The sequence below is a fragment of the Enhydra lutris genome, unplaced genomic scaffold, assembly GCF_002288905.1.
Source record: "Enhydra lutris kenyoni isolate GAN:26980312 unplaced genomic scaffold, ASM228890v2 scaffoldscaffold34, whole genome shotgun sequence".
In the NCBI taxonomy this organism is placed as follows: domain Eukaryota; kingdom Metazoa; phylum Chordata; class Mammalia; order Carnivora; family Mustelidae; genus Enhydra; species Enhydra lutris.
Genome location: NW_019154118.1, coordinates 30,182,315 through 30,209,228, shown reverse-complemented (window position 1 = coordinate 30,209,228; position 26,914 = coordinate 30,182,315). Strand labels below are relative to the sequence as shown.

Below are 26,914 nucleotides of genomic sequence, written 5' to 3'. Positions count from 1 at the left end.
TGCAAAAGAAAACAGGACAAGGATTTCATATGCACTAGTGCGTGCACACACGGGCACATGCACACACGTGTCGCGCACACTACATGCACACGTGTACGCACACACGTACACGCGGGCGCACATTCACACACGCACACAGGGACATACACATGTGCCACACACACACTGGCGCGCGCGCACACACACACACGCAAACTAAACCATGTTCCCAGGGCTCAGTAGAGGAAGCACTTTTTCACTGTTAAGTGTAACATTTCCAGTGAGATGAATCCAAAAGTTCAGGAAAGATTTAATCGCATTTTGCACAGATATTACCAGTCATATTCTGTGGGGGCCAAGCAGAGTAGATGATTAAACAGCATTCTCCAAATACCCATAGATCATCCTTCCCCAGGTTTCAGGGCTGGAAGTCACCATCAGGGGACCCATAAAGCAGGCAAGAAGTTACCTGAAGCCACCTTCAGGAGAAATGCTGTACAGGGAATGTCCCCAAGCAGACACAACACGGAATCACATCATCACAATAGTTATACCCCAGAAAGCAGTTAATACAAACAAGCATCAAACACTGGGCACAATTTTCATCATAATCTGCAAACTTTAGCCTGACCAATGAAATTCAATCACCAAAAATATTAAATATTGGGGTTTTGGATAATTGGACGATCCAAGTTATCTTTGGACATTTTCTCGTTTAAAAGGTATTCACACTGGCACTTAAAAAAATAAATTGGAAAATAATATGGCTTCAAGTGGACAAATAAATATGATTTTAAAGGACGCCTTTGCATTATCTATTGCTTTCCTCTTGATTTGGTTCCATTGATAATTTCTCCTCAAGTTTTCTAATAAGTTCTGCTAGGTCTTCTGAATTCTGAGACTTTTCTTCAAGGAGTTCATAGCGGAGGCTTGAGATGTCCTGTTTAATTTCCTTCAGTTCCCCTTTGAAAAACAAGAATGACAGTGAGTTAACTGTAAATGCAGATGCGAAGAAACGAGGGTTACTGGGAGAGATGGAAAGCAGTCCTTCTTCCACACACATCTGTTGTCGGAATCTTTTCAGAGAGAAAAACTTCCTAATGGGGCAGGTTTCTATTTTCTCACCTAAGCTTTTGGTGAATGAAAAGACTATCATACGGTTTCACTTACTTGTGGAGCATAAGAAATAACACAGAGGACATGGGGAGTTGGAGAGGAGAAGGGAGCTGAGGGAAATCGGAGGGGGAGACGAACCATGAGAGACTGTGGACTCTGAGAAACTATCTGAGGGTTTTGAAGGGGCAGGGGGTGGGAGGTTGGGGGAGCCTGGTGGTGGGTATTGGGGAGGGCACGGATTGCATGGAGCACTGGGTGTGGTGCAAAAACAATGAATACTGTTACACTGGGAAAAAAATTAAATTAAACAAAAAAAGACGATAGAGAAAGAATTGTAACAAATGTCCAAAAATAAAAAGGAGGCATTGGTGGCAGGTGTTGGCAGGAGTTGGGGGCAACAGCCTTCTGCTTTTCCCAACCCCTTCCTCCTCCCTCCCAGCACCCCCAGAAGCAGGACTTACTCATGCAGCAAGGGCCATCTGCCACAACTGCAGAGAACAAGCCCACACCCCTGTAGTCCATGCACGGATGATCCAGGGGAGCCGTCCTCCCTCCCCCCGAGGCCCCCCGCCCAGCCCTTCCCTGCAGCTTCCCTGCTGCTCAGCCTCGGGCCCCACACCCCTACTGGTCCCCATTCCACTCACCTTCGTTCACTTCGTCACTCTCCTTATCGACCTGGGCTTGTAGCACATATCTTTTAATGAGCCTCTTCATGATTTTCTAGACCAAGAGAGGAGAAATCCACCTCAGTTTCCTGTTTGTGCCACGTCTCTCACTTGGAAGACGTGTCTGAGTCTGTCCTTCCTAAGGACTTCAGAAGGGATGGCTAACGAAGGCTCGGGTGATCTGCCTGGCAGAGAACACACACTGTCACCAGATCACCAGAGCGACTGCCACATCCCCCGAGCGAACGACTCCGGTCACTTCTCGAGGAAACAAGAGCTTCCGAGCACACCTGCTCCTGCATGGGGCTCCTCGTGCTTCGGTCACAAAGCGTCACAGAAACACACAGCCGTTCCGCGGGCGGCGCTCAAGGTGCGGTTAATGTTGCATGTGGGAACCGGAGATGAAGCAAACGCACGCTTGTTTATGTTTTTTGACCTCCCTTACCAAGAAATAGAATTTGTACTTGCTGGTAATCCAGGAATGGCTAGTTTCACCATAACCAAGCTTCTTGAGGACATTGCATTTAGGCTACACGGCTCAGGAAGAAGACCAGGCTCAGGGCCAGGCACACGAGTCCCGGGCAGACACGTGGTTAAGGCAAATCTTACTCTCTAAACCCCAGATTAAATGCTGGACAATAAAATACCACTTCCAAAAACTCATTCTAGCGGGACTCTGTCGGTTGGGCATCTGCCTTTGGCACGGGTCGTGATCCCGGGGTCCTGGGATCGAGTCCCGCATCAGGCTCCCTGCTCAGCGGGGAGCCTGCTTCCTCCTCTCCCTCTGCCCCTCCCCCCTGCTCATGATCTCTCTCTGTTTCTCAACTAAATAAAATCTTAAAAAAGAAAACTTATTCTAAGGATATAATTAGGTGCATGGACAAGAATGTTCATAGTAGTACCACTTTTTTAAAAAAATACACTAAAATTAATATGTTTTGTTAAGTGAAAAACTGTTGTTCATTAAGTATTCGCTCATTTACATAATGTTACATATACACGTAAATAATATTGAAGTATACATAAAATTATACACATACATATAAATCATTTAAGTCACCCGGCAGAAAATCACCAAAAGGCAGTAGCGCTCCAGAGTCAGCGGTGGGGTCTGAGGTCCGTCCCACTCTCTTCTGTGTGTTTCGTGGGAGCAGACCGTCCGCAGTGGACACGCAGGCTCTGAGCTCTGCAAGCCAAGGCCTCGTCCGTGTTACTTACTTACGTCTCTCCAGTGCCTGGCGCGTATGCGTTAAATTCATGCATTATTTTGATATTGAGAAAAAACAACCTAATAGGTCATTTTCACGTAAAGAATCCGTAGCTTGGGATTTCAGATATCACAAACGACTAGCCTTCGTTCTTTAAAAAACTGTCTTGCTTACCTGATACTGCCTGGGAGGGTCGCTGAAACTGTTCAGCTGGAAATCTTCCGAGCTCCGCACACTCGATTGCTTACTATGCCCAAGCTGCAATTTGAAAAGAATTAGAAATTCCTCTTTTTCTTTTAAATAAATGTGATGGTATTTATTAGTTACGTATAGGAATTTATTCGTTACATACATACATTGTCATTTATTTGGCTTGACAGTCTGTCTTCCGAGACAGGCACGTCTCTGACAGAGGAGAGACCAGGAGGGAAAGTAATGGCGGTGGCCTCGGAGTCCACGGGTCAGGAAGCATCAGACCAGCACAAACCACCAGAGCACCCACACCCGCAGTAGGGCGGGATGGGCGTCCCGGGCTAACACCAGGCTAAGAAATAACTAATGAATTTGAATTTGAACTTGAGGATCTGTATAGTATCACCTGTGGCAGTCCTTTTCAAAAAAATCCTTTTGCTTCAACAGACAAATAACAAAGATCTAAAGGAATCTGCAATAAAGGTCGTGAAGGGCCATATTACCACACGAAGAGACTGATTAAGAAACTCTTCGTGGCATTTTCTAAAAAGAAAAACTGGTTTTAAAAAGAAATAAGTAGGGGAATTGAGCAAAACACAGCAGATCCAAATCGGTTTTTTTGTTTGTTTCCGGGTGCACAACTGTTTTCCAGGAGACAAGAAACTCCAAGACCATGTTCCAAGACAGCCATGATTGACGTTCCCAACGACCTCTAAGTTGCTCTAAGTAACTAAGTTGCTTTACGTGGCCACAGCTAACTCAAACAGCTCAGCACACATTCACCCACGGAACAAGTGCACACTGAGTATCTATGTGTAGGTCCTGTGATAGACTCTGGGTATCCATGAAGAACAAAACGATTATGATCTTAGCTGGGTTACAATAATTGGAAAACGCAATATGCAATTCTGAAAACACTCTGCGGACAGCACGCCTCTCCACGGAGCTGTTCGTGCTTCTCTTTCAACCTCTCTGAAAGTGTCAGCAAAACATCTTTTACTATTCTTTTACTTTATAAAACATGAGGATAAAATTATACCATTGGCCAAATTAAGCAAAAAGAGGCAGCATGTGTTCTCTGAGAGAGCTCTGGGCACAAAGCTGAAGAGTGACCTCTGGCTCTGTCCCAGGCTGCTGCGGACCAGCAGGGGACATTCTGGAACTTTCTGTACTCGCTCTGACAAGGAAGGGAATGGTCCAGGGGACACCCCTGTTCCTCCAAGTCCTACTGGTTGAGGAATTTGTGAAATGAATGCAAGCTTCAATTCTATTTTTAGTAATGTTTTCATTTTTAATATTTTATTTATTTTAATATTTAATTTTTAAAATATTTTATTTATTTATTAAAAGATTTTATTTGTTTATTTGACAGGGAGAGATCACAAGCAGGCAGAGAGGCAGACAGAGAGAGAGGGGGAACCAGGCTCCCTGCTGAGCAGAGAGCCCGATGTGGGGCTCGATCCCACGACCCTGAGATCATGACCTGAGCCGAAGGCAGAGGTTCAACCCACTGAGCCACCCAGGCGCCCCTAATTTATTTTTTTAAATGTAATTGCTCCTTTATCTTTACAATGATACAAATCTTCTGGCCTTCACTATGATTTATGCGTCAGGGCATCATCAGGAGACGTGATGACTAGATTCAAGCCCACTTCCCCTCCTCCCACCACCCCCCCCCCCCGGTTGTGAGGACGAGGACAGGTTCCTAGAGGAACAGGATCCAGACGGGGCAGTCTTTGCGCACAATGCCTCCGATTTATTTATTTACCATCTATTCATGAACACACAGCTTTCTGATTACAAATCATTCCCTCTTTCATTGGAGCCCACTAGTACAACCAAAAGGTGTTTGTGGAAATAGGAAAGTGAAAAATTATGTTTCTTTGGGATTTTTCTGAAGATGAACGTGTGGCCCTTAATACTCGATATGCCCATCATCCCCAGTGCCCGCAGCTCACAGCACTGCAGGCCTGTGGAGATCATCTTTTCTCTGGTCGGGCTGGGGGGACGGGGGTGGGCAGGGATACTTACTATTGTGTTACCGTCACCGAGGCCCTGGGTTTTTGCTGTTCCCAGTTCCTGAAACCCCCTTTGCCCTGCCGGCTGGCTCTGCCCCACGCTCTGTATTTTAGCTTCAAACATAAGCTCCTCAGTGAGGCTCTTCCCACCCACCCCGAGAAAGAGCTCCCGAGCAAGCTGCTTCACTCCCTGGCTTGTGTACAGCCTGCTCGGCTCTAATGGAAGGAGGGATTTTTGTCTACACCATCCCAGGGTCCCCAGAGCCGGCACCGCCCGGCAGAGTACAAGGGCTCAGACCACCGGCTGGTGAAGTGAAGGAAGAAGAGCTTCTGGGTCCCCGACGGGTTCACCCGCTTTCTGGACCCCTTGCTGTACAAGACGTGTACAATGCAGGTCCACACAGCAGGACGGGGCAGCTCAGCTACACGTAAGGAAGGACACATCGGAAACACGAAGAAGGAAGGCAGGGCAGGAGGCAGGGGCCCTACACTGGCCGCTGTAAGAGGTAACCGGGCCGGCAAGGCCAGAAAGTGGTCTTCTGTCCCCTGAGTACGTGCATGATTATGGACGCTCCAGAGCGAAGATGCTGACGTGTCCGTAACCACGGGGACGGCACGTTCATGCGGTCCCAGCACAACACACAGCAACCCCTGATCCCGTCCAGGGCATGCACCCCACCGGCCGAGTCCAGACCTTCCCACCTGCAACCTTTCTGACCCTCTGGGCTGCATGATTCTTTATTGCGGGGTTTGCTGTGCTCTCTAGAACTCTGAGTGGTGTCCCAGGACTCTACCTACTAGACTCCAGGAACAGCTCCCCTCCCTGGCTGTGACAGCCACAGTGTCCCCAGGGATTACCAGTGCACCCTGAGGCGCTGCTCACAGGGCGTCAGACCACCCCGGCTGGGAGCCCCCAGTGTCGTTCAGAGGTCTACCACTGAACAGTTACAGATGCATTCGGATCGTTTTATGTGACCAGCTCTTCTCTAAACCTGAAATATGAAACTGGACGCAAATATGACAGGAAATTCTAGTCAGTGTCTAAAACAGAGTGGGTGTTGAATAAACACACGTGCAACAGTTCTAGGAAAGAAATCGTGCCCCGGGAGAGACGCCCTCGAGGTGCGAGGGAGCCGTGGTTCCCCTGGTGGCGAGACGCGGTAATGCGGGCCGGCGCCCACAGACAGGACAGGTGCCAACTCCGTGGTTCGGGAGGCCACAGGAATGGTCAGAACCCTTAGGGATCTGGGTGTCTGCGGCCAGTCCTCACAGGAACGACGCAGCAGGAGTGGGGACGGAGAGCTCGTGGGTGGAAGCCCTGCTCCCAGTACACACGCACACTCCCTCGCTTTTATACCACATTCCTGCCTTCCTCAGGCTTCCTCTCACTCATCTCCCAGAAACTAGCTTGATGTTAGCATTTAGTCTACGGCCTGGGGCCAGTGAGGAGCCCAGACTGTTTGGACACGCTGTGCCATCAGCAGGGGCACAGAAAGGACACAGCACTGCAGTCGGTGCTTTCTAAAGCCTCTACACTGGAATCGGCAGATCTGACCTCGAACCCTGCCTCTGTGGTTGGTCTGAAATGAGACTCTGGGCCAGTCCCTTCCCCTCTATAACCTCACCTTGCTAATGTATAATTAGCATAATTAGGGAAATCATAAACCCTCCCTGAGGTCATTAAAGACAGAGGGTGTGTAGAATTCAGAGCCTGGTATGCAGTCGGCGCTCTATGAGAGTACCAGTCGTCTCTGTCATACAGAAGGAGAACCATCTCATGTCCAATATGTGGACTCAGGCCTGTTTCATGTTGCATGTTAATCTAGTCGATCTCTTCTGGGGATGGTCTGCGGACCACTGCTGCTCACGGACGTGTCCCTCACTCGGGATGAAATGTTCTATGATTCCCGCCCCAGATGAGCGCTAGAATATGCTAAGGTCTTGTCAGAATACCCACTTCCAAGCTTCACTGCCGGAGACTTTAGATCAATGTACCCAGAGAAGAGGATTGGGAATTTATACAAAGTCAATGGGGGACGCTGCCCAGGGACAGCGAAGAGCCAGAACCTTTGTGTCACATAATTATTTCATCCGATGGTGGACAAGACACGCTCTGACCTAATGGAAAGCCAAAGGACACAGTTCCTGGATATATAACGAACAAACAACGCCCACATCTCACGCAGCCCAGAGCTGAGCGGACGCACCACGTCGGGCGTGCGAGCCACGCTGACACCGACCAGCTGAGCGAGGTCTTTCCTGGAGCTTGCAGAGAACCCTTGTTCGGGAAGTAATTTGGCACTTTCGCTTTATGCAAGGCGTGCCGGACGGCAGAGAACTGACCTCAATTACGCTACCCTTCCAGACTGAATCGGAGACGCTAACGCTCGCGAGCACCCCGCTCAGTGCCTCCAGAGCTGCCCTCAGCAAAGATACAGTGTTGTCATGTGGCTCTTCCTACGATTCCGTGGAGCGTCTGCACCGCTGCAAAGACAGTGCTGGTGCAGCCTGACCTCTTTAATCCTCAAGGGGTCACAGAGAAGATCCAAGTGGAATGAAGCCTGACTGTTCTAGATGTAGACTTTAGTGGGAAAGAAAGCAAAGCCCCACACACTGAGTAAGGAAGAATGAACCGTGAGAGTTTTGCTCAGTACCTATCAGGGCCAAGCCTGTCCCAGCGATCTGTCTCCTCAACGACAGGCAAAACCAGTTAGAAACACAAATGACTGCTGTAAAAACCGCTCCCCCAGGTTAACGTACCAAGCAAAAGGAGGTGTGCCCCAATTTCTGTTCATCCCAAGCTTACAGGCCCAGGAAAAGTAGAGTGCATAGTTGTGTTACTTCAGGCCTCTAGGAATCAAACACCAAGACCCAGTTAGAAGGATGAGATGGATCCGGAATACCGCCTCTGAGAGACCACGGGGAGGAGGGGCAGGAGAGGCAGAAAAAGCTTCCGGAACCTGAGGCTCGGCTCACCCGTGAAAGGGCAGAGGGCAAGAAGACTGAGAAGGGCAGCCAAGCCGACACGGTGCTGAGCACAACGACGGCCCCAGGGAGGGTCCTGCACCTGCTGCAAATGCCTGGGACCGAGAGTGCGGCTCCCGTGGGAAGGCAGAGGCGACCCCAAAGGCACTGGGGCTGTCTGCCGATCACACTCCTTGAAAGGAGGTAGGAGCAGCCCATCTCCACGATTGCACAAGGGTCTCTGGATGGTGAAACTGACATGAGAATTGACACTTTGCTGATTCACACTTAGGATCAGATACCACAGGCTCAGTATGGCTCTGAGTTTATTCTCACCCAGGGTTAAAATAGGTGCTACTGGAAAGTGTAAGGTGATCCAACCCTTCTTTACAAGATATAAAATCCAGGGCGCCTGGGTGGCTCAGTCGGTTGGGTGTCCAACTCTTGGTTTTGGCTCAGGTTGTGATCTCGGGGTCGTGGGATCGAGCCCCGTGTCTGGCTCTGTGCTCAGCCCGGGATCTGCTTGGATTCTCTCTCTCTCCCTCTTCCCACACCCACCCACCCCTATGTACGTGCTCTCTCTCTCTCCCAAATAAATAAATCTTTTTACAAAATGATACAAAGTGCATTTTTAGATGATTAAAATGATTAAAATAAATTTTAATTTCCTACATTTTTGGAGAGATTACAAAGAAATAGTTATTTGATTTCCAAGATACTATAGTTTCTGTCATAAAGGAAAATGGGCATTGTGATTCCCTTGACGTTCCCCGTGTTTGTGCAATGATCTGTTCTCATGCAAGCATCACCCGCTCAGCACAAGTGGGTCTGCTCTCCACAAAGCATCACCGACTCCTCCCAACAGGCCGGTGTGATGGGTTCAGCCTTGGCCTCCCTGGTTGATGATGGGGAAACCAAGGCTCGGGGAAGCACCGGGAACTACCGTGCGGGGCGGGGTGAGGGGAGGTCCCAATCTTCCAGTATTTAGACCGAAGCTGGATCGATACTTCCCGCGCCCCCACCTTGTCAGGGGAGGTCACGGACTTAGCTTGAAACAAAGCAATAGCCTTGGTTCTGGGCATTTATCCCCACGGGGTGGCCCGCGGCACCCTTCTGAGCCCAGGCAGGGGAGCTATGGCCCGGTCTGCTCCATGATGCGGACACATGAAGCTGTCATCCTCGTGGGACTACATCAAGCCCCGGAGAACCATGCGGCCTCCACTGGACCAGCCCCACAGCCCCTAAGCCTGAGGAGTCTGGAGGGGAAGGGACACGCAGCCATCTGTTGCCATTCACTACGTACCCTGCCCTTCTCCCAACGATGTCATTGGCAATGCCCCTTGGTGATAGGCATGCGTGTGCCCCTACTACACGCACGTCAGGAGGAGGAAGCCCGTGTCCTCACGGTGGGGATGCTGAGCCACGTTAGAGCGCACGCCCCAGCAGGCACACTGCTCCTCACCAGCCCCGTGGCGGACCTCGGGCCCTGAATTCCCCGACCAGCCACGACAGGTGCGTCCTGAACACCTGTGCTGCTGTGAGACCCTCGTGTCCCCCTTGGTCCCCGGTGAGGTCCTCCACCCTCTCCGTCTGCCTCCCTTCCGTCACAGCTGCTGTATTTCACCGCCTGCAAGTACCGGAAGTCTACGTGTAATATCTGCCTTAAATATATACGCCGACCTCGTTCGGCTCTCAGTAACAGATGCTTGGAGGCATAATTAAAATAGTTAACTTCTTTCATGACTGCTACCTGTTTCTTGAAACTGCTTCTAAACATGGGTCCTCTTCTCTGAAAACATAAGCCTGCTCAGATGCAGGACTTTGTATTTTCAAATGTGATCTTACCTGTTTTTTGTCCAATGGTAATTTTGAAAGGTCTTCATGACTTCCCAAAATCCCAAATTTCTTTTCTTCATTCCTCTTTTAAAAACAGAAAAAAGTAATGAAACTAAGAATAGATAGTAAAAGGAATACAATTGCAAATTCTACACTGAGAATTACAAAACCAACTATATTCTTTATTCCGTATTTTAAAAGCTGCCCGGTCTAACTCTACAGCAAAGTTCAGGAAGAGAAACAAGAGAAGTGCGCTCCTACTGGGCTCTTCTCGATGGTGAGCACTCGTGTACTTCACCTGCACAACAGGTTCGCTCGGGCTGCAGTTCTTTTTCTTTTTCTTTTTTTAAGATTTATACATTTATGGGGGTGGAGGGGGAGGGGGAGAGAGAAGGAAAGGTTCTCAAGCAAGAGTCAGACGCCCAGCTGACCGTGCCCCCAGTGCCCCTCAGGCTGCAGTTCTAATTAGACCTGTAAAGGCCACAGTTAAAAGTAAAATGAGAGAAATTCCTTCCACCGGCTCACTGGGTTCTAGACATTCGATGCTGGAAGAATACAGTAAATGGGGTAGTCTTCCAAAAGTTTCACAATAGCATAATAATAAGTACTTCTAAATCTTCTTTTATAATCCTCAAAGCCCTTTCATATATTTATTTGATTTTATTTTTATGATGTGAATATGAATTCCCATAGGACAGATGGAGAAACTGAAGCCCAGAGAGCCTACTGTTTACTTGAGAGCCCCAAGTGGTGAATAGCAAAACAGAGCAGAAATTAGAATGTTTCTCTTTTCTCTCAGTGATAGAATCTTAGAACTGCAAGAAACTTTTACAATCATTTGGCTCAACTGTCCACTCACTGTAGGAAGATCTAAAAACTCCTAATAGTGGTCATCCAGCATTTACTGATTGCTTGCAATGACGGGGAACTCACTACCTCACAAGGCAGCCCCCTCTGTTGGATAGATCTTGTTATGACAAGTTTGTTTTTACATAGAACTAAAATTGAACTATTTGCAAATTTGCCCATTGCCTCTCTTCCTGTTTTTGAAGAGACAAAAAAAAAAAAAAAACAAGAAAACATTTCACTAGGTATACACCCTAGTCAAAATGGGAGACCTTTCGGGAGACCTAAAGACCTTCACCTTGTTCCCCTTCAGTCCTCCTTCTGGGGATGTAATAGCCAGTTCCTTCTATTCCCCATCCTATGACACCTTAGGCACACCTGTCCCCATGCTGGCCCTTCTCCTCTGAATGAATCTCTCTCTCAATGCTCCTCCTGGGTGTAGACGACTGTCCCTACCCCGTTCACACTTCCGCACAACATCCTGCCTGTGCCCGAAACACTTCTACACGCTGTATGTCTTTCATGGCTTCTTGAGATCGCACTGCCCCACGGGATGACTGTTCCAACGACTACCGTGTGGTCTTTCTCTCTTGAACCACTCAGTGCCAAGCCTAGTCTCCCATATTGCATGCGAGCAGTTGGTCTCTGGTTTTCAGTGTAGAAGCTAAGAGTCTGTCAAATCCCCCCAGGTCGTAATGGGTGGCTGCTGCTTCTCCATCCTGTGTGAACTGAAGGTGAGGTGGGGGGCTGAAGCCAGAGCCACGACGCACACCACAGATGACTCATTATTACGGTTACATTTCACGAATTTTCCCACATTCTTGTAAGTAGGAAATGAGCTCCTGCTGAACAGACACAAGCCAAAGGACCATGCCAATTGGGGAATGACCGGACGTGTCCTCATGGACCACTTCCTTTTAAAGGAATGGAATACAGCGGTTTGAATGATCACTGCATTTAAAAATGTAATTTTAAGTTATCAAGTCAAATTACCTTGTTCATTTCCGCATCCTCCTGGAAACCTTCCTTACGGCCCTGGAACATCTCAGAAATCCATTTTTTAAGTCTCAGTAAGAGATAAAACAGGGACTTTGGACTTGGCACCAGGTTGAAAGGAACAGGTAGAGTTCTTCCCTCCTCAAAGTAGGAAAACCAAAGTTTGGCCCTTGCAAACTTCCATTCCACATCAGCATCGTCCTACACAAACACACATGACAGCTCAGCAATGAGAGGCATAAACAGAATTACCCAGATTCTTCTAACACCATGGGGCTCAATGCCTGCAGACACTCTCAAACCCCAAAGACCAGTCCAAGTCGTCTTCAAGGTTGAAGTTCTACTCAGACACTCTTTCCAAAACCTGTCTCAAATTTTACCAGACTTACAGAACAAAGGATCTCAAAATGTGCATGTGTTTATAAGTACCCTGAAAGATATAAATGTATTATTCTACATTCTAAAAGAAGCCATGAAAAATTAGTCACTCTTCTGTTCTGCAGTAGCTCATAAATTTGATGAATTTGTTCTGCAGGAGATCACAGATTTGACCAAAATTTCTGGAATAAAAATTTATTCTGTCACTCTAAATCCAGGAAGAGGTCAATTTTAAACATCACTACAAAAAAGATTTGGAGACTAGCGGTATTTGTAAGCAATAATTTTTTAAAATAGTTTATTTTTTATAAACATATAATGTAAGCAATAATTTTTTAAATAAAATATAAATTCAAGCTGACATAGTATTTCTAAGGTTGTTGTTTTTTTTTTTTAAATAGTGAATCACACATTTCTCCACTCAGAGTTAAAATTTTCTAGCTTACTGGCCAGACAAGTACATAAAACAGGCAAGAAAAAATGAGGAAAAGGAGCACGTGCTTTCATCACCATTGCTGAGGCGACACCTGGAATAAGTCAAAACATGTAGCCGCAGAGCGTACAGATGTACAGAAATTATACCTCAATTTCCTGGAATGAACTGTTGATCATTGCAATTAGCATATTGAGCAAAACAATGACCATCGTGACATTATAGACTCCATAGAGAACATAACCGATGTTTTCAATAAACTTGTGATTGTAGTTGATGACCACCGACTTCACTTCAGAAAGTCCAAAGATAGCCCAGAACAGGGTCTTAAAGCTCTCCTCCACTCTGGGGAAAAATAAAGAGAGAAAGCAGTACAGTGTGTGAATGACAGTAATCCCATAATAAGAGTGAGTTGATGTAGCATCTTTGCGAATCTGCAGATATTCGTGAGAAAATTCTTTCCTTCTCTGGACCTGTTTTCTGTACAATGGGTACAGTAACTTTCATTCCCACAGGGCTGCAGGAATGAAGCTCTTGGCTCAAAATCTCGCACATAATAAGCTCTTAAAAATGCTATTACATAACCTCATAACCACAGAGAGCAACACTGAAGCGACCCATATAGCCTTGGCAATGGAAGCGTTAAATGTATTATTTGATAAAAATAATACAATTTGTTGCAGTCCTGTTAGGTTTCCTGCTTATCTATACTTCTGCTCATGTCCAGTAAATAGGTAATAATAGTGTTTATGTCTTAAGGAAAATATGACAATATAAACAAAGACACTATTACCAACATCACTGACGAGTCTTGGGTAGGAATGTCAACGCTTTGTGCGTAATTATTGGCCACAGTGAAGCCCCTCGGTTTAGCCGAGCTGCTTTCATTCTCTGGTAAACTGGACTTGAGAAGACTACGGCTAACACTGGGCTCTGTTTCAGTCAATGCTTCTCACTGCAACACGGACAACCTAACACCTCAGTAATCGACTGTAAGCGTGCTTTAGGAAAACACACTTGCGGCCATGGTGAATCTAAGTCAAAATCCCCGTCACGGGGCGCCTGGGTGGCTCAGTCGGTTAAGCGTCTGCCTTCAGCTCCAATCATGATCCCAGGGTCCTGGGATCCAGCCCCGCATCAGGCTCTGTGCTCAGCAGGGAACCTGCTTCCTCCTCTCTCTCTGCCTGCCTCTCTGCTACTTGTGCTCTTTCTCTCTGTCAAATAAATAAATAAAATCTTAAAAAAAAAAAAATACTCCCGTCACTATTGACAAGCTGGCTCTCCTCAGTGATAAGGCCTGGCAGTGGGTGAGGAAGGCGGCCGTCTTCCCAGTCCCCAGGCATCTCTGACCAGTCAGAGCGCAGGGTCGGAGCACCGGGGCTGGAGGCCGGGACAAGCGCTCAGGTCCCAGCTTTTCCACAGGCTCGCGGCTCTGCAACGTTCAGAGAGTTACTAACTTGTCTGAGCTTCTGTTTCTTCTTGTTGTGAAGCAGATCGTAAAATGACGTGAGAGAGGTATTTACCAGAGTAACTGGGGCTAATACGCTTGCTCATACGACTTCGTATTAGGCAGGTACCTATGTTTTCGAATTCTTCCAATTTATTTAAAAATCCTCTCGTTCTGCCAAAGAGAATGAGATGAGATCTCTTCCAGAACATCAGGGACCACCCCGGAGACATCTGTGTACCCTGCTGAGCTAACATTTAGTTAATCTACAGTCCCCACCACCAGCACATCTGAGATCACATACGTGGTGAAAGCTTCGTTTTGCTTTGCCCCAATGTAGTACGAGTAGAGGTTGAACATCCCAATCATGAAGGCCACGAACACCATGATGAAGATGACCATGAACTTGAAGATGTCCTTCACTGTTCGCCCCAGCGATATCTGCAGAGGTCCGAAGCTCTCGTTGGCTGGTAAAATATAAGCTATTCTTGAGAAACTCAGAACTACGGCAATTGCATAAAGACCTTCAGATATGATTTGAGGATCAGAAGGGTCCCACTTGATCCTGGCTAGGAAAGAGGAAAGACAGAGTTATCCTGAGTTTCCGTAAGTTGTTTACTTAGGGAACTTCTTTTCTGCTAAAGAAACATTAGCATTCAAATATGTGATGGAAAGGTGATCTTTAAGGGTCAAGCATATTGAAGCTTCTGAATTATAAGAAGACGATTCTCATGATTTGCTGGCAATTTTCCATAAAAATATAGCGTCACGGCTAAGAGCTTGAACTAGGGACGTGGTACCTGCAGCAATTCCTGTGTGTGTGTGTGTGTGTGTGTGTGTGTGTTCGTGTAAAACTGGTCCAGGTTATTTAACTTCTCTTGGTTTCATTTTCCCATCTTTAAAAATGAGATACTCCCACTCTCCCTCTCTCATCTATTTGAAAATTCAATAAACCAACATATATTTGGCGTCCAGAACACACTTGGCACTACACAAGGGGTAGTGTTTATTATTTCACTTTAAACTAAAATCCCACAGTAATGTAATCCAGGACTTGCAAACTACTGGCAGATACTCAGCCTACTAGAAACAATCTTTATGGGTTGCTCAAATAACTCTATTTTTCCATAAAAATGTAGCAAGCATTCATTTTTTCATTTTTATGGCATTATTATATTATGTCATTAAACCCAATGAAACCATTATGAAAAAAACTGCAAAACAATGTGTAAGAAAGAGGAAAAACAGGATGATATTTGCTTATTTGCTGGGAAGTGAAATCAAGAAGGGATACAAGAAAATTAGTCAAAGCACTTTCCTATTTTACAGTAAGTCTATAAGTACAACGTATAAATAGATAGCGGTCACATTTTAAAATTCTGCATATTGAAAAAGTGTTGACGCTAAAATAAACATTGGAAAATGTTTAGAAACCGGATAAAGAGATCTCTCCGTGATGCAGCCCAGAGGCTTACAGAGATGCCAGCTAAACGGTAATTGGTTTCTCACCGGGCATTGGGAATAAGCATTCAAAAGGGATCTATCGTCCCCAGCCCAGGGTTCTTCAAGCCGGGACTTCCCCTAAGCACCCCCCAAATCTGTTTCCTTCCCTGAGTCCCCTTCCTCCCAGGGGCGAGGGGGAATGCTTCCTGTGGTTGCTACCCCGGGAGGTGGTAACTGAGCGTACTGGGCTCAGCTCCATCCTCCTTTTCCGGAGATTCTCGTCCGCTCCTCTGTGAAGGCATCTCACACCATCTCACACCTGCTGCTCTGTCCACCTCTATCTGGAGACCCAAGGACACATCGGCCTCGTTCTGGGGGCTCAGCACTACCTTGTCCACCCTGAACTTGATCAGCACTAAGGTTGGGATCTGGCCTCCCAGCTTTCTGTTTGTTTCCCCTCGAATTCAAAGCCTGGTTGGGGAACAGCCGTGTGACTTACAAGGAGCCATCTGGGGATCCCACCTGTCCCTTGCAGCTGCATAGTTTAGTGCCTTAAATGGAAGGGATACTCACACGTGTGCTGTCTTGGAAAGACACAAAGAAAAACAATCAAAGACATAAGACAGGCATTCGCAATGGCAGTGCACCAGCTGGTCCGAGAGAGAAAGCGACAGGGTTCTTGGGATCCAGAGGTCTCCAGCCAGGAGGAAGACCACAGGCAGGAGAGAGCACACTCCTTCAGACACACACACTTCCGAAGAAGCCAGGAATTCTGTGAGAACTGAGTATTGACCGCACGCCGACTGACTCGCTTTTATCAGAAATCTGTGCATTTTTATTAACTTCCATTGACTGTGCACTCCAAACTCACCCAAATTGTAATATTTCACATTGTCTCCCAATGTGACTTTCGTCAAGTCCTTCAGAGTATCATTTGCATCAATGATGCGCTGGGCTTTGGAAGCGTGCCAAAATGCCATGAATCTTGCAATGAATGACGCCACAAAGATGGCCAACATCCCAAAATCAAGCATGTTCCACAACTCAAACAAGTACTCCTTGGGGCCTTCTGTCCAAATCTCTTTACATTCGGCCCATATCATGCCTGCGTTGGAAAGGGGTGAAAACAGATCCAATTCAGTTTCAGTCCAGGCTTAGCTCTTCCATAAAACAAAATAAGTTTGAAAGGTCTCAGCCTCCCATTCAAAACCCTCCAAAACCGGGCCACAGGCCACCCATCCAACCCTGCCTCCCGTGTCCCCACAGATCTCAGTCCGGCCATCGCAGCGGATCGCTAGAAGACAAGCGGACAGAGCTCGAGAGTGCTCTAACAACAATCTTCACTTCTTTACGACTTGAGTAGCCCCACACCCAGCACGGAGCCCACCTCGGGTTGTGAACTCACAACCTTGAGATCAGACCTGAGCTGATGTCAAGCGTCGGACGCTTCAGCCACTGAGCCACCGGGCCCCATCAAACGACAATCTTTAATCCATTGATTCTACGCATATAAGTGTATTTAAAGATGTTCAGGGACACCCGCAGGTGAGATACGCTGACTGCCTGCTCAGCGGGGAGTCTGCTTCTCCATCTGCTCCTCCCCCAGCTTGTGCCCACTCAGGCTCTCTCTCCCTCTCAAATAAATAAATAAAATCTTAAAAAAATTAAAAAACATCTAAATAAAAATTAAAAACATCTAAGCTGGACACTTTGAGCCACTCAGGCGCCCCTAAAAGTAATGTATGACTCTTAAAGAGAAGTTTAGTAATCATAATTATCAGAAATGTATTAAACATACCCTACGTACCAAGCACTGTTACGTGCCTCGTGTATACCAACACACACACCAAACCCGGCACGTGGGCAGTTAGCTTGATGACATAAAGGCCACGTCCGAGGGACCGTTCTTATTTTACATCAAATGCTCACACTGAAATGTCATACTTCTCATAGTTCCATGGTATCTGGCAAATGTCAGTTATATTACAAAAGAACTCGCGACAGATCACGCTCTGCTTCCTCCCCTCAGGCGATGTGGTGCTGGGTCTCCCAGTACTTCGTGGACATCTTCTCCGGAAAACCCCACCCACGCTCCAAGGGCACCCACAACCCAGACCTGCTCCTCAGCTTTCCCGCAGGCCCGTCTCTCTGTCCCCGCCCCTCAGAGCGCAGCCGCCACCCAGCACTCCCAGGTGCGGTCCACACGGCCCCTCTGTGCACAGTGAAGCCCCCGCTGCCCCCGCTTCCACAAGGCCCGAGTCCCTGCCCTCAGCCCACTTGGTGGGGAGGTGGCCGCGGTGCTCTCTCACCTCCCGACTCACCCGCCTCTGGCTGCTGTGACCTCGCTAAGACGTGCTGGTGTCCCGTCCTCAGCGCTGAAAGCCACGCCGGCCATCTCACCACCCCACCAACCGCCCCCACCTTCGAGGCACCTGCGCTCCACCGGGCACTCCACCGGACATGCACCTGTGCTCCGGCACGAGGTGGGGCAGGACACAGCCTGACATGCCCCAGTGCTCCAGCAGGGGAGGGGTGGGGGTAGGTATGGAGCTCCGCGGGGAGGGAGGGCACCGCTCTAGACATGCACTTGCGCTCTGGGGCTTGGGGGGTGCTAGCGTGGGGAGGGTGGGCTATGAGGGTGGGAGGGCGCCTCCGGGACACTGATCTGAGCTCCAGCGGGGCCCATGACCTGACCTTTCAGCTGTGCCAGGGGCCGTCCTAGCTCCACAGCTTCCCATGCAACCTTTCTAGGACTTGTAGTGTCCTTAGTCCCCCAAAACTCAGTCTGGTGACACTGCCGTATCTCCAAAGTCTTAGATGGAAGGTACTGTCCAGGGAGGCCTGCTCTGCCCTGCCTAAACCCTCCTCACTCAGACGTAGATGCCCAGTCTGTGTATGCTCATGTTCCCCTAACACCACCTCAGGTAGTTGTCACGTGGGTTTCAGTGATGAATTTACATATCGACCTGACCCCCCATTAACTTCCATCCTGCAAGGGCGCTCTCTAGTCACCTGGGGACCCTCCTTACCTAACAAAGGAACCACCTAACTACTGAATTGTTTCATTCACAAACATCCGATTGAAATACCTTCTCCTTTGCATTATATTTAACAACAAGCCGTGAGTACGATTGATTCCAACGACAAGCAGTGCAGTACCTAAGCCTTCTCTCTGCTTCAGCTACCAGGTAGGGGTCTCAGACAAACACTAGGACACAGACGTCAGTGTCATGTTACAGACCGCAGAACTGTGGGATCTGATGTATGGAAAGTGCTTCAAGCAGGTCTGTACATAATAGCTGTTCCATAAATCCGATTACTAAATCTCAACATAAAATCATGTGGCTGTTTTTAAATGTGAAGTCCCAGCTCTCCCAAAATACCAACAGCGTTACTTCCAGATTTCTATCCTACTATTTTCTTCCGGGTTTTTCTTGGAAACTTAAGGAGCCTGTGGTGTGTGAGAAGACTGTGCCCCTGGTAATGACCCCAGGATAACCACACTCTAACAACACACAGGAAATCCTGGTGTGTGGTGGCCTGCGTGACACGGGGTGCGTCTGTGCACCTGACGTGCGGAGGGCTCAGCCTCTGCCTAAGGCCACACTCACACACAAGCGACGACCAGTCTTTACCTACAACCCAGGAGATAATGAGCATCTCCATCCACGAGAAGCAGGAGGTTTTCATCCTGAACAGCTGTTTCGCATTATCTGTGCTGGTCTCGTTGGGACGGAGCGTGGTGCCTTCGAATCTATCAGCCGCGTTCATGACGAGCAGTCCCAGGAAGATGGTGAAGGAGGCAGCGTGTGCCACGAACTTCATGAACGGTCCCCGCATAATCTTCCCCATCTGCCACAACGCACAGCGAAAGAGAATCTTAGCTTTGTTCCCTTCACTTGGCAAAACACACATGCATACACCTAAGAATCAGTATCTGTGCATTCCAGTGCTCCCCTAAGATAATCGTGTGTATTTATAGAACTGGTGAACAGATAAAAATCCTTTACGCTGTTTGAAAATGATGGTCCCATCCCTCATCTACGTAGGCTGATGCTTTGGATTTATAATTCGGTCAGTTCACTTTCCTGTTAACGGATACTTAAGTTCTTAAAATACTACGTAACTCTGACAGAATATTTTACAATGAAGGACAGAGCATAGCGTCATCATTGCTCACGAACACCAGACTCATTCTGTGGGTATGGGGTGTCGAGGAAGCAGCAGTGACGGTCAGGAGCGGAATCGGCTTGGCGCTGGCCCATGTCTGTCCTGCCTGCTGTCCTCACAGGCGGCTGTCAGCGGCCCGGGCGCTGGGGAGGCTGCGGGGCTGGTGTCCTGCTAACCGGAGAAGCAGCCTGAGCACCAGGACCCCGAAGGCAGGCAGCTCCCACGAGGTACTCGGAACAAGGTCCCAGAACGACACTGGATTTAAAGCCCAACAAGGGAACTTTAGGTCCAGGTTCACTCCCTCATGAGCTGAGTGGCAACGAGTGAAAGTCCTAAATGACATGAAAATCAAGCTCTTTGTGGGAAGCACGGAGGCAGCTGGAGCTCCTGGGATCCCAGCACAGGATGAGTCTGTGTGTGCGATGCACAAATCCTCGGGGCCAGGGGGATGGTTTGGGTCTGGGATGAGTCTCCAGGGCTCTGCACACCCCCCCCGAAATGCTGAACAACTCAGTATGTATGTGTGGTTTTCATGTGTGGTTTTCTGAGGAGACGGCTCATGGCTTTCCACAGATTTTCAATTGAATGTGTTACAACAGAAAAGTGTGTAATTTATAGCACGCCAACACCTGGCTAGCAGGTATGGTCCCAGTGTTGTACTCTGTCCACTCGCGTCACCGTGACCACAGTCTGAGAGCAGGTGCCACTAAAATGCTGTGTAGAAGATGAAGAACCAGACGATGGGAGATCCAGAAACCGGCCGAGATGTCACACGGCTCCTGAGCAGTGGGGCTGGAATCTGAAGGCAGGCATTCTGCTCACAGTTAATGCTTCTATGTGGTTTACAAACAACTGCCTATTTTTTCATTAAAGAGAGGGGCGCCTGGGTGGCTCAGTGGGTTAAGCCTCTGCCTTAGGCTCAGGTCACGATCTCAGGTTATGGATCGAGCCCTGCATCGGGCTCTGCTCAGCGGGGACACTTCTTCCCCCCTCTCTCTGCCTGTCTCTCGGCCTACTTGTGATCTCTGTCAGATAAATAAATAAAATCTTTTAAAAAAATAAATGAAGTTTCTTCAAGGGAAAAAATGAAAGTGCTTCTCCTATGGGAAGAAAGCTAAATGCTGTGGCAATGTTCTCTGTTCCTACAGACCTTACTTGTCCATGTTTTCCAAAATCATAAATGTTAAAGCTGAAATAGATCATAGTTGAGTCTCTTCTCTCTTTTTTTAAAAAAAGATTTTATTTTTTTGTTTGAGAGAAAGAGCACGAGAGAGCATGTGAGTGAGGATGAGCACAGTGGGTGGGGCAGAGGGGAAGCAGGCTCCCCGTGAGCAGGGAGCCCGACATGGGGCTCGATGCCAGGACCCTGAGGTCATGACCTGAGCCGAAGGCAGACGCTTCACTGACTGAGCCACCAGGCGCCCCCGTCTCTTCTCTCCTGATACTGAGAATCTTACTCGAGGCAGAGTGTCAGGGTGGCTGCGAGTTCAAGCGCTCATCTCCGTCTGTCTGTCCAGACCTAGCTTGGTAGCTCTAGGCCAGCGGATCCACAGAGTTAGTTACACCTAGACAGACGGCAGAGCCAATCCATAGTTCCTTGTAAAAATCTGCTATAAAAGTGTCTAAAAATCATACTTTCGTAAGAAGGCTCATTAGCTGGAATCAAAGAGTATATTTTTTTTTGGTGTTTTTAAAGATCCTGTTCAGATAGAGCCTCATAAGGGTGAAGCGAGAACACGTGTGTGACAAGGTAGACTTGATTTTCTTTTGCCTCTGGTTCTGAACTACGTTTCTGTAAAAATGTGAACTCTTTAAAGGTTGGGGATAAAAATGGGGTTGAGAACAAAGCTGCCCACAGTGGGATGGGCCACAGGGCGCAGGGCTCTGGGATGGCAGCTGGACTGTCCTGTTCCTCAGGGCAGAACGTGAGACTCCTGCCCGGCTCCTCCGCCCGTTGTGGCCCCTCTTGGTTGACTCAGGAAAGGGAGAGGAGAATCAAACCAGGCACCTTTGCTGCCTATGAAACGTGCTAGTTTAAAGGCAAAAAAAGCAAACAAACACAAAACAAGTAAGAATTTGATTGGCAGGAAACTGAAATGGTGTGTTTGGATGTTCCTAACCCTCTATTTCTTTTCTTTCTTTTTAAGATTTGCTCAATTAGAGACAGAAAGAGTGCAAGTGGTGGGAGGGGCAGAGGGAGAGAATGTCCAGCGGACTCGCGGCTGAGCCCCACGGGGCTCAATCTCAGCACCCTGAGACGGCAACCTGAGTGCAAACCAAGAGTCTGACGCCCAGCTGACTGAGCCACCCCGCTCCGCCATGCCCTCTGTTTCTTACTACAGATCATTGAGAGTTGTGTGTCTCTTTAAACTAAGGGAGATTTTGGCACCATTCAGTGGATTTTAGGAATTGAAATGAGTTACCCATTTTAGTAAAATCTGTCATCTATACATGCTCAGCTGTAAACAGATTTCTAAAAAAAAAAACTGTAAAAAAGGGGACTTACCAACTGAAGAAGGTAACTGACGCACCTGACCCTTTCCTGAGGGTCACTGCTGGAAGAGATACTTGGCTTTGGATATTGTATATTATACTTCTCTCCAGTATCTACAGACGACTAAACACCTAACTGCCAGGCGCCCACAGGAACAGAAAAGGTTGAAGCAATCGCTGAGTGACCTGTGTCGCCCAGCATGATACCCTCTAGCTCCGGCCGCGTCATTGCAAATGGCAAGATCTGGCTCTTCCTGACGGCTGCACGGTATCCCACAGTTAGCAGGACAAGTCAGTCAGAGGACGACAAATACCACGTGATCTCACTCAGATGTGGGATTTAAGAAACAAAACAGATGAAAAGAGGGGAAGGGAGGGAAAATAAAATAGGATGAAATCAGAGAGGGAGACAAACCATAAAAGACCCTTAATTGTAGGAAACAAACTGAGGGTTGCTGGGAGGGAAGAGGTGGGGAGAGGGGTGGCTGGGGGGATGGGTATTAAGAAGGGCACGTGGTGTGATGAGCCCTGGGGGTCATATCCAATTGATGAATCACTGACTTCTACCTCTGAAACCAATAATAAGCTCTATGTTAATTAATTACATTTAAATAAAACATTTTTTAAAAAGGTTGATGCTAGCTTAAGCTAAAATAATTTGAGGTCACGACATGACCTATTTTTATTGTAATGAGCTTAAAACATATTTGGGTTATGGTGGAAAAAGAAAACAAGTAAAGAGAAAACTTTCTGCAAGAAGAAATCAGACATGAGGAAAGAAAACCAACTTTACACGGACACACGGACGCTGTCAAGGTGCACAGCCTGCGGGCTGATCTGGCTTGATTCTCATGGATGTGCTGGAAACTGCTTAGTATTGAAAGTAGTATTTTTTTTTTCTTAAAGGAGCTCCACGCCCACTGCAGGGCTTGAACTCACGTCCCTAAGATCATGACCTGAGCTGAAATCCAGAGTTGGATACTTAACCCACTGAGGCCCCGGGTGCCCCTAGTATTTAAAACAGTATTTTAAATAAAAGCATTAATACAGCTTAAGCAAATATTCCCCCATAACCTGTAAATGTTTATGTTCATTGTTAAGGGGAAGACTGTGAAAACCAACTTGTTCATCATGCTTCAAAGGCTAAATGACGGGCAGGAAAACAGGCTTTAGTTTAAAAAAACACCTCAACAATGTCCTTTAATTTGATTATTTGCCTCAGGGCTCATAAATGAGGATGGAGAGCAGATGCCAAAGAAGAAACATGACCAGGGAAGAAGAAATAGTAAAGGAAATCGGGTTCATGAGGATTCAGTCAAAATCTAAGAAACTGTAAGAACTGACAACAATAGTTTCTTGTCAAAACACCCAGCCTTCTGGAAGGCATCAGGTGCTGGAACCCCCGGGATGTGGATGGAGAAGGACAGTCATTCCATTTGGAAAGATACTACAATTGAGCTGACCACAGAGTCATCAGGGAATGAGGGTAATTCCGAGCACCCCCCCCGCCCCCCACTCAGTTCAGCTACAAATCTCAGGACACTCGGGAAGCACAAGAGAACACCCGCACACACGGACATGGCCCGAGGGCCACAAGGATGATTCAGAATTTCTGTTTCAGACTGAAATCTGTCATCCCTATGACAAAGGGAAGAACAGAAAAATTACAACTTTCTAGAAGATCTGTGCTACTAATTTCTCATTCCAGTAAATCTCTTTCTTTTCATCATTTATGTTTTACTTATAAAAGCTCAACTTGGAGGCCTTCTATGTTTTAAGGGAAATGACAGATTTTGCCCCCAGGAAGAATCTGTTTCCAGCAATTCCCATTGTGGCACTGGAAAGAACCTGGTCACTCCCTCTGTGCAGGAAGTCCGGCACCAGCGGTAGCCAGGAGCCACTTGGAAAGGTCCCTGCGAGCTAACGCAGGGATTGTGTGACTAAGTAACAAGAGGACATCACGCTGGCCATGGAGACACAGGTGTTTGGATCCACCTGCTGCAGGTGTTTGAAAACGAGCTTGCCATGTCAGGAACAGCGAGGATTCGACTGACATTTCTACACGGCACATGGACGGCCCGAGAGACGTCTTAGCCACAGAGCTGTAGAATTATTAGTCTGACTCTCAGAGCTGAGACTTAGCCATTCCAGAAATGTGGCTTCAAAAACACGAGTACGACTGTTGTTAACGTGGGACAGAATCCTGTGCCTGTTCCCGCAACGATGACAGGGCAACTGTGTCCCAGACAGAACTGTCACATTCAGGAAAAGGGGTCCATTCCGGCATGGGCTTTCCTCCAAAGTCTGGGCAGATGGATTTTGCTGTCCCGTTAGAGTGTATTCTCTCCCTAAAATAAACATTCTTCGCTGCCACAAGCGTCACATTAGTGTTTGTCTGATTGTTCTTTATTTAAAATAAGATTTATCTGGTCATGGTAACCAAAATAAATACAAGAAAAAGAACTTTCACCTCAAACTTTGCCAGCGGAGGAATAAAAGACAAGAAAAGTATCTTTTAGGATTATATTTGAGATAGCTGCGCATGCGTACTATGACCTCATTAAATTTAATAGCAATGTATGAACAGACGCGCCTCCAGAGGAGATGGAAAGGAAATCCACTCAACAGTGACTCGGTCTTCTTTCTCGACCCAGCTGTGGTGGGATTACGGGTCAATTTTCTATCACTTTCCCCCTCTATCTCCTATAGCAAATAGGTGTTATTTTTGTAATATTAAAAACATTAATATTATTTCAGCCCAGCTGTGGCTTCCATGAGATTTTCTTGTAGGGGAGAGAATGTCCCCTGCCAGGCTGGCCCAGACTTGCACAGCGAGACAGACCTGTGGGGGACGGCGCACGGGCAGGCTTCGCAGACATACCTTGCTGCACGGGGCAAACCAGTAGATGAGGGCCAGGAAGGGCAATCCCACGGCCACCGCGAGGACCACCAGAAACTTCACCGCCATCGTCTGCTGCCGTAGACCGGACAGGTTCTCGTACCAGATGGACAGAAGCTGCTGCTGACAGTTTGGATGAGCTACAAACTGGCGGGGGAGACAGCATGGTTAGAGAGAAGTTCAGGAACCCCTTTCCTGTGTTCTAGTATTATGTTCTGTGGTCTCCTGTGAAAATACCGTTGGAGAAAGAATAAATGGAAAGCACCAGTTGACAGGCATCAAACAAGGCAGCAGGAGGTTCTAATAGGTATTACCTAAATTTGAAGATTCCGATTTATCAAACTCTTTCTTTATGACTAATGGGCTTTCTTTGGAAGCACAGAAAAAATTCTGAAACTTAATATTATAAAAAGATTCACCAACGCTTTGCACAAGGACTCTTACATGTTTTTTCCCATCTTGAAAGAGTGATGTCAAGATCTTACTGGCCCAGATGTTTAAATACTGTTATTTATTTGTTTAAATACTTTTTTTAAAAAAAGCACACCACAGAGTGCCTGGGTGGCTCAGTGGGTTAAAGCCTCTGCCTTCGGCTCAGGTCATGATCTGAGGGTCCTGGGATGGAGCCCCGCATCGGGCTCTCTGCTCAGCAGGGAGCCTGCTTCCCTCTCTCTCTCTCCCTGCCTCTCTGCCTACTTGTGATCTCTCTGTCAAATAAATAAATAAAATCTTTAAAAAAATAAAATAAAAATAAAAAAGCACAGCACTGGGACACCCGGGTGGCTCAGAAGGTGAAGCGTCTGCCTTCAGCTCAGGTCATGATCGGCTCAGGTGATGATCGCAGGGTCCTGGCTTCAAGTCCGGCTCAGCGGGGAGCTGCTTATCACGCTCCCTCTGCTGCTCCCCCTGCTCGTGCTCTCTCTTTCTCTCTCTCTCTCAAATACATAAATAAAATCTTTAAAAAAGTAAAAATAAGAAAGCAGGCCACCTTTTCCACACTGACCTACAGGGCTACACCTGTTTACCCCCATTGGTATATGGGTCTGTTTCTGGACTACGTATGCTATACCATTGATGTATTTTTATTCCTGTGCCATAAACTCTTTCAATTAAGAAAACTTTATAATTAAATTCTACTTGTTATCTTTCAGAATTTTTTTCTCACATATTTATTTTTATAAATGAATGCCACATATGACAGAAGGCAACATTATGTGATAGACAAAAACAATAATGTGAAATAAAAATTGATTTAAAAAAATTGAAAAGTTAGATAAAGGAACTACTAATACTTAAGGATGATTAACCTTGAAGGTAATTAAAACATGATACAATGTTTATCTTCTCAGAATGGTAGGATTTAACAACACACGTCTTGAGTATAAAAAAATAAGCCTTCTGATACACCACTGGCATGTATATAAACTGGCACACTTTCTGTGAAGGGAAACTTAGCAAATATTTTGAATTAACAAAAACCTGAAAGAAAAAAGTAAACTCTCTGATAGTAAGCTGATTAAATGGAACCATAATATATCAACACAGCCTTTGAAAAGATGAGATGGATGTTTATTGACTGAGATGTGAAGATGTCCAAGATACAAATTTGTGGAGAGAAATATAATAGGGATTAACTACTCTCCATTAAGAATTGGGAATATAGAGGGGTGCCTGGTGGGTTCAGTCCCTGCAACACGTGACTCTTGATCTCGGGGCCATTAGTTCAAGTCCTATACTAGGTATAGAAATTACTTAAAAGTAAAATCCTAAAAAAAAAAAAAAAAAAAAAAAAGTTGTGAAGGGAAAAGGGGGGCATGTCTATACTGCTTTA

At 47.0% G+C, this 26,914-nt stretch overlaps 1 protein-coding gene across 2 annotated transcripts in view; it reads right to left on the bottom strand.

Moving 5' to 3' along the window:
* Nucleotides 1-265: 265 nt before the first annotated feature.
* LOC111153888 (transient receptor potential cation channel subfamily C member 6) overlaps nucleotides 266-26,914 on the bottom strand; it is a 103,871-nt gene continuing 77,222 nt past the window's right edge. For both annotated transcript variants that reach the window (XM_022513178.1, XM_022513177.1), the window contains 10 exons: nucleotides 25,066-25,230; nucleotides 19,157-19,373; nucleotides 16,393-16,626; nucleotides 14,383-14,647; nucleotides 12,781-12,976; nucleotides 11,818-12,021; nucleotides 9,988-10,062; nucleotides 3,143-3,226; nucleotides 1,740-1,815; nucleotides 266-942 (listed from right to left, as the gene is read on the bottom strand). In XM_022513178.1, the coding sequence (XP_022368886.1) occupies nucleotides 791-942; nucleotides 1,740-1,815; nucleotides 3,143-3,226; nucleotides 9,988-10,062; nucleotides 11,818-12,021; nucleotides 12,781-12,976; nucleotides 14,383-14,647; nucleotides 16,393-16,626; nucleotides 19,157-19,373; nucleotides 25,066-25,230 (1,668 nt within the window). In that variant the 3' untranslated portion in view covers nucleotides 266-790. The remainder of the gene's footprint in view (nucleotides 943-1,739; nucleotides 1,816-3,142; nucleotides 3,227-9,987; nucleotides 10,063-11,817; nucleotides 12,022-12,780; nucleotides 12,977-14,382; nucleotides 14,648-16,392; nucleotides 16,627-19,156; nucleotides 19,374-25,065; nucleotides 25,231-26,914) is intronic.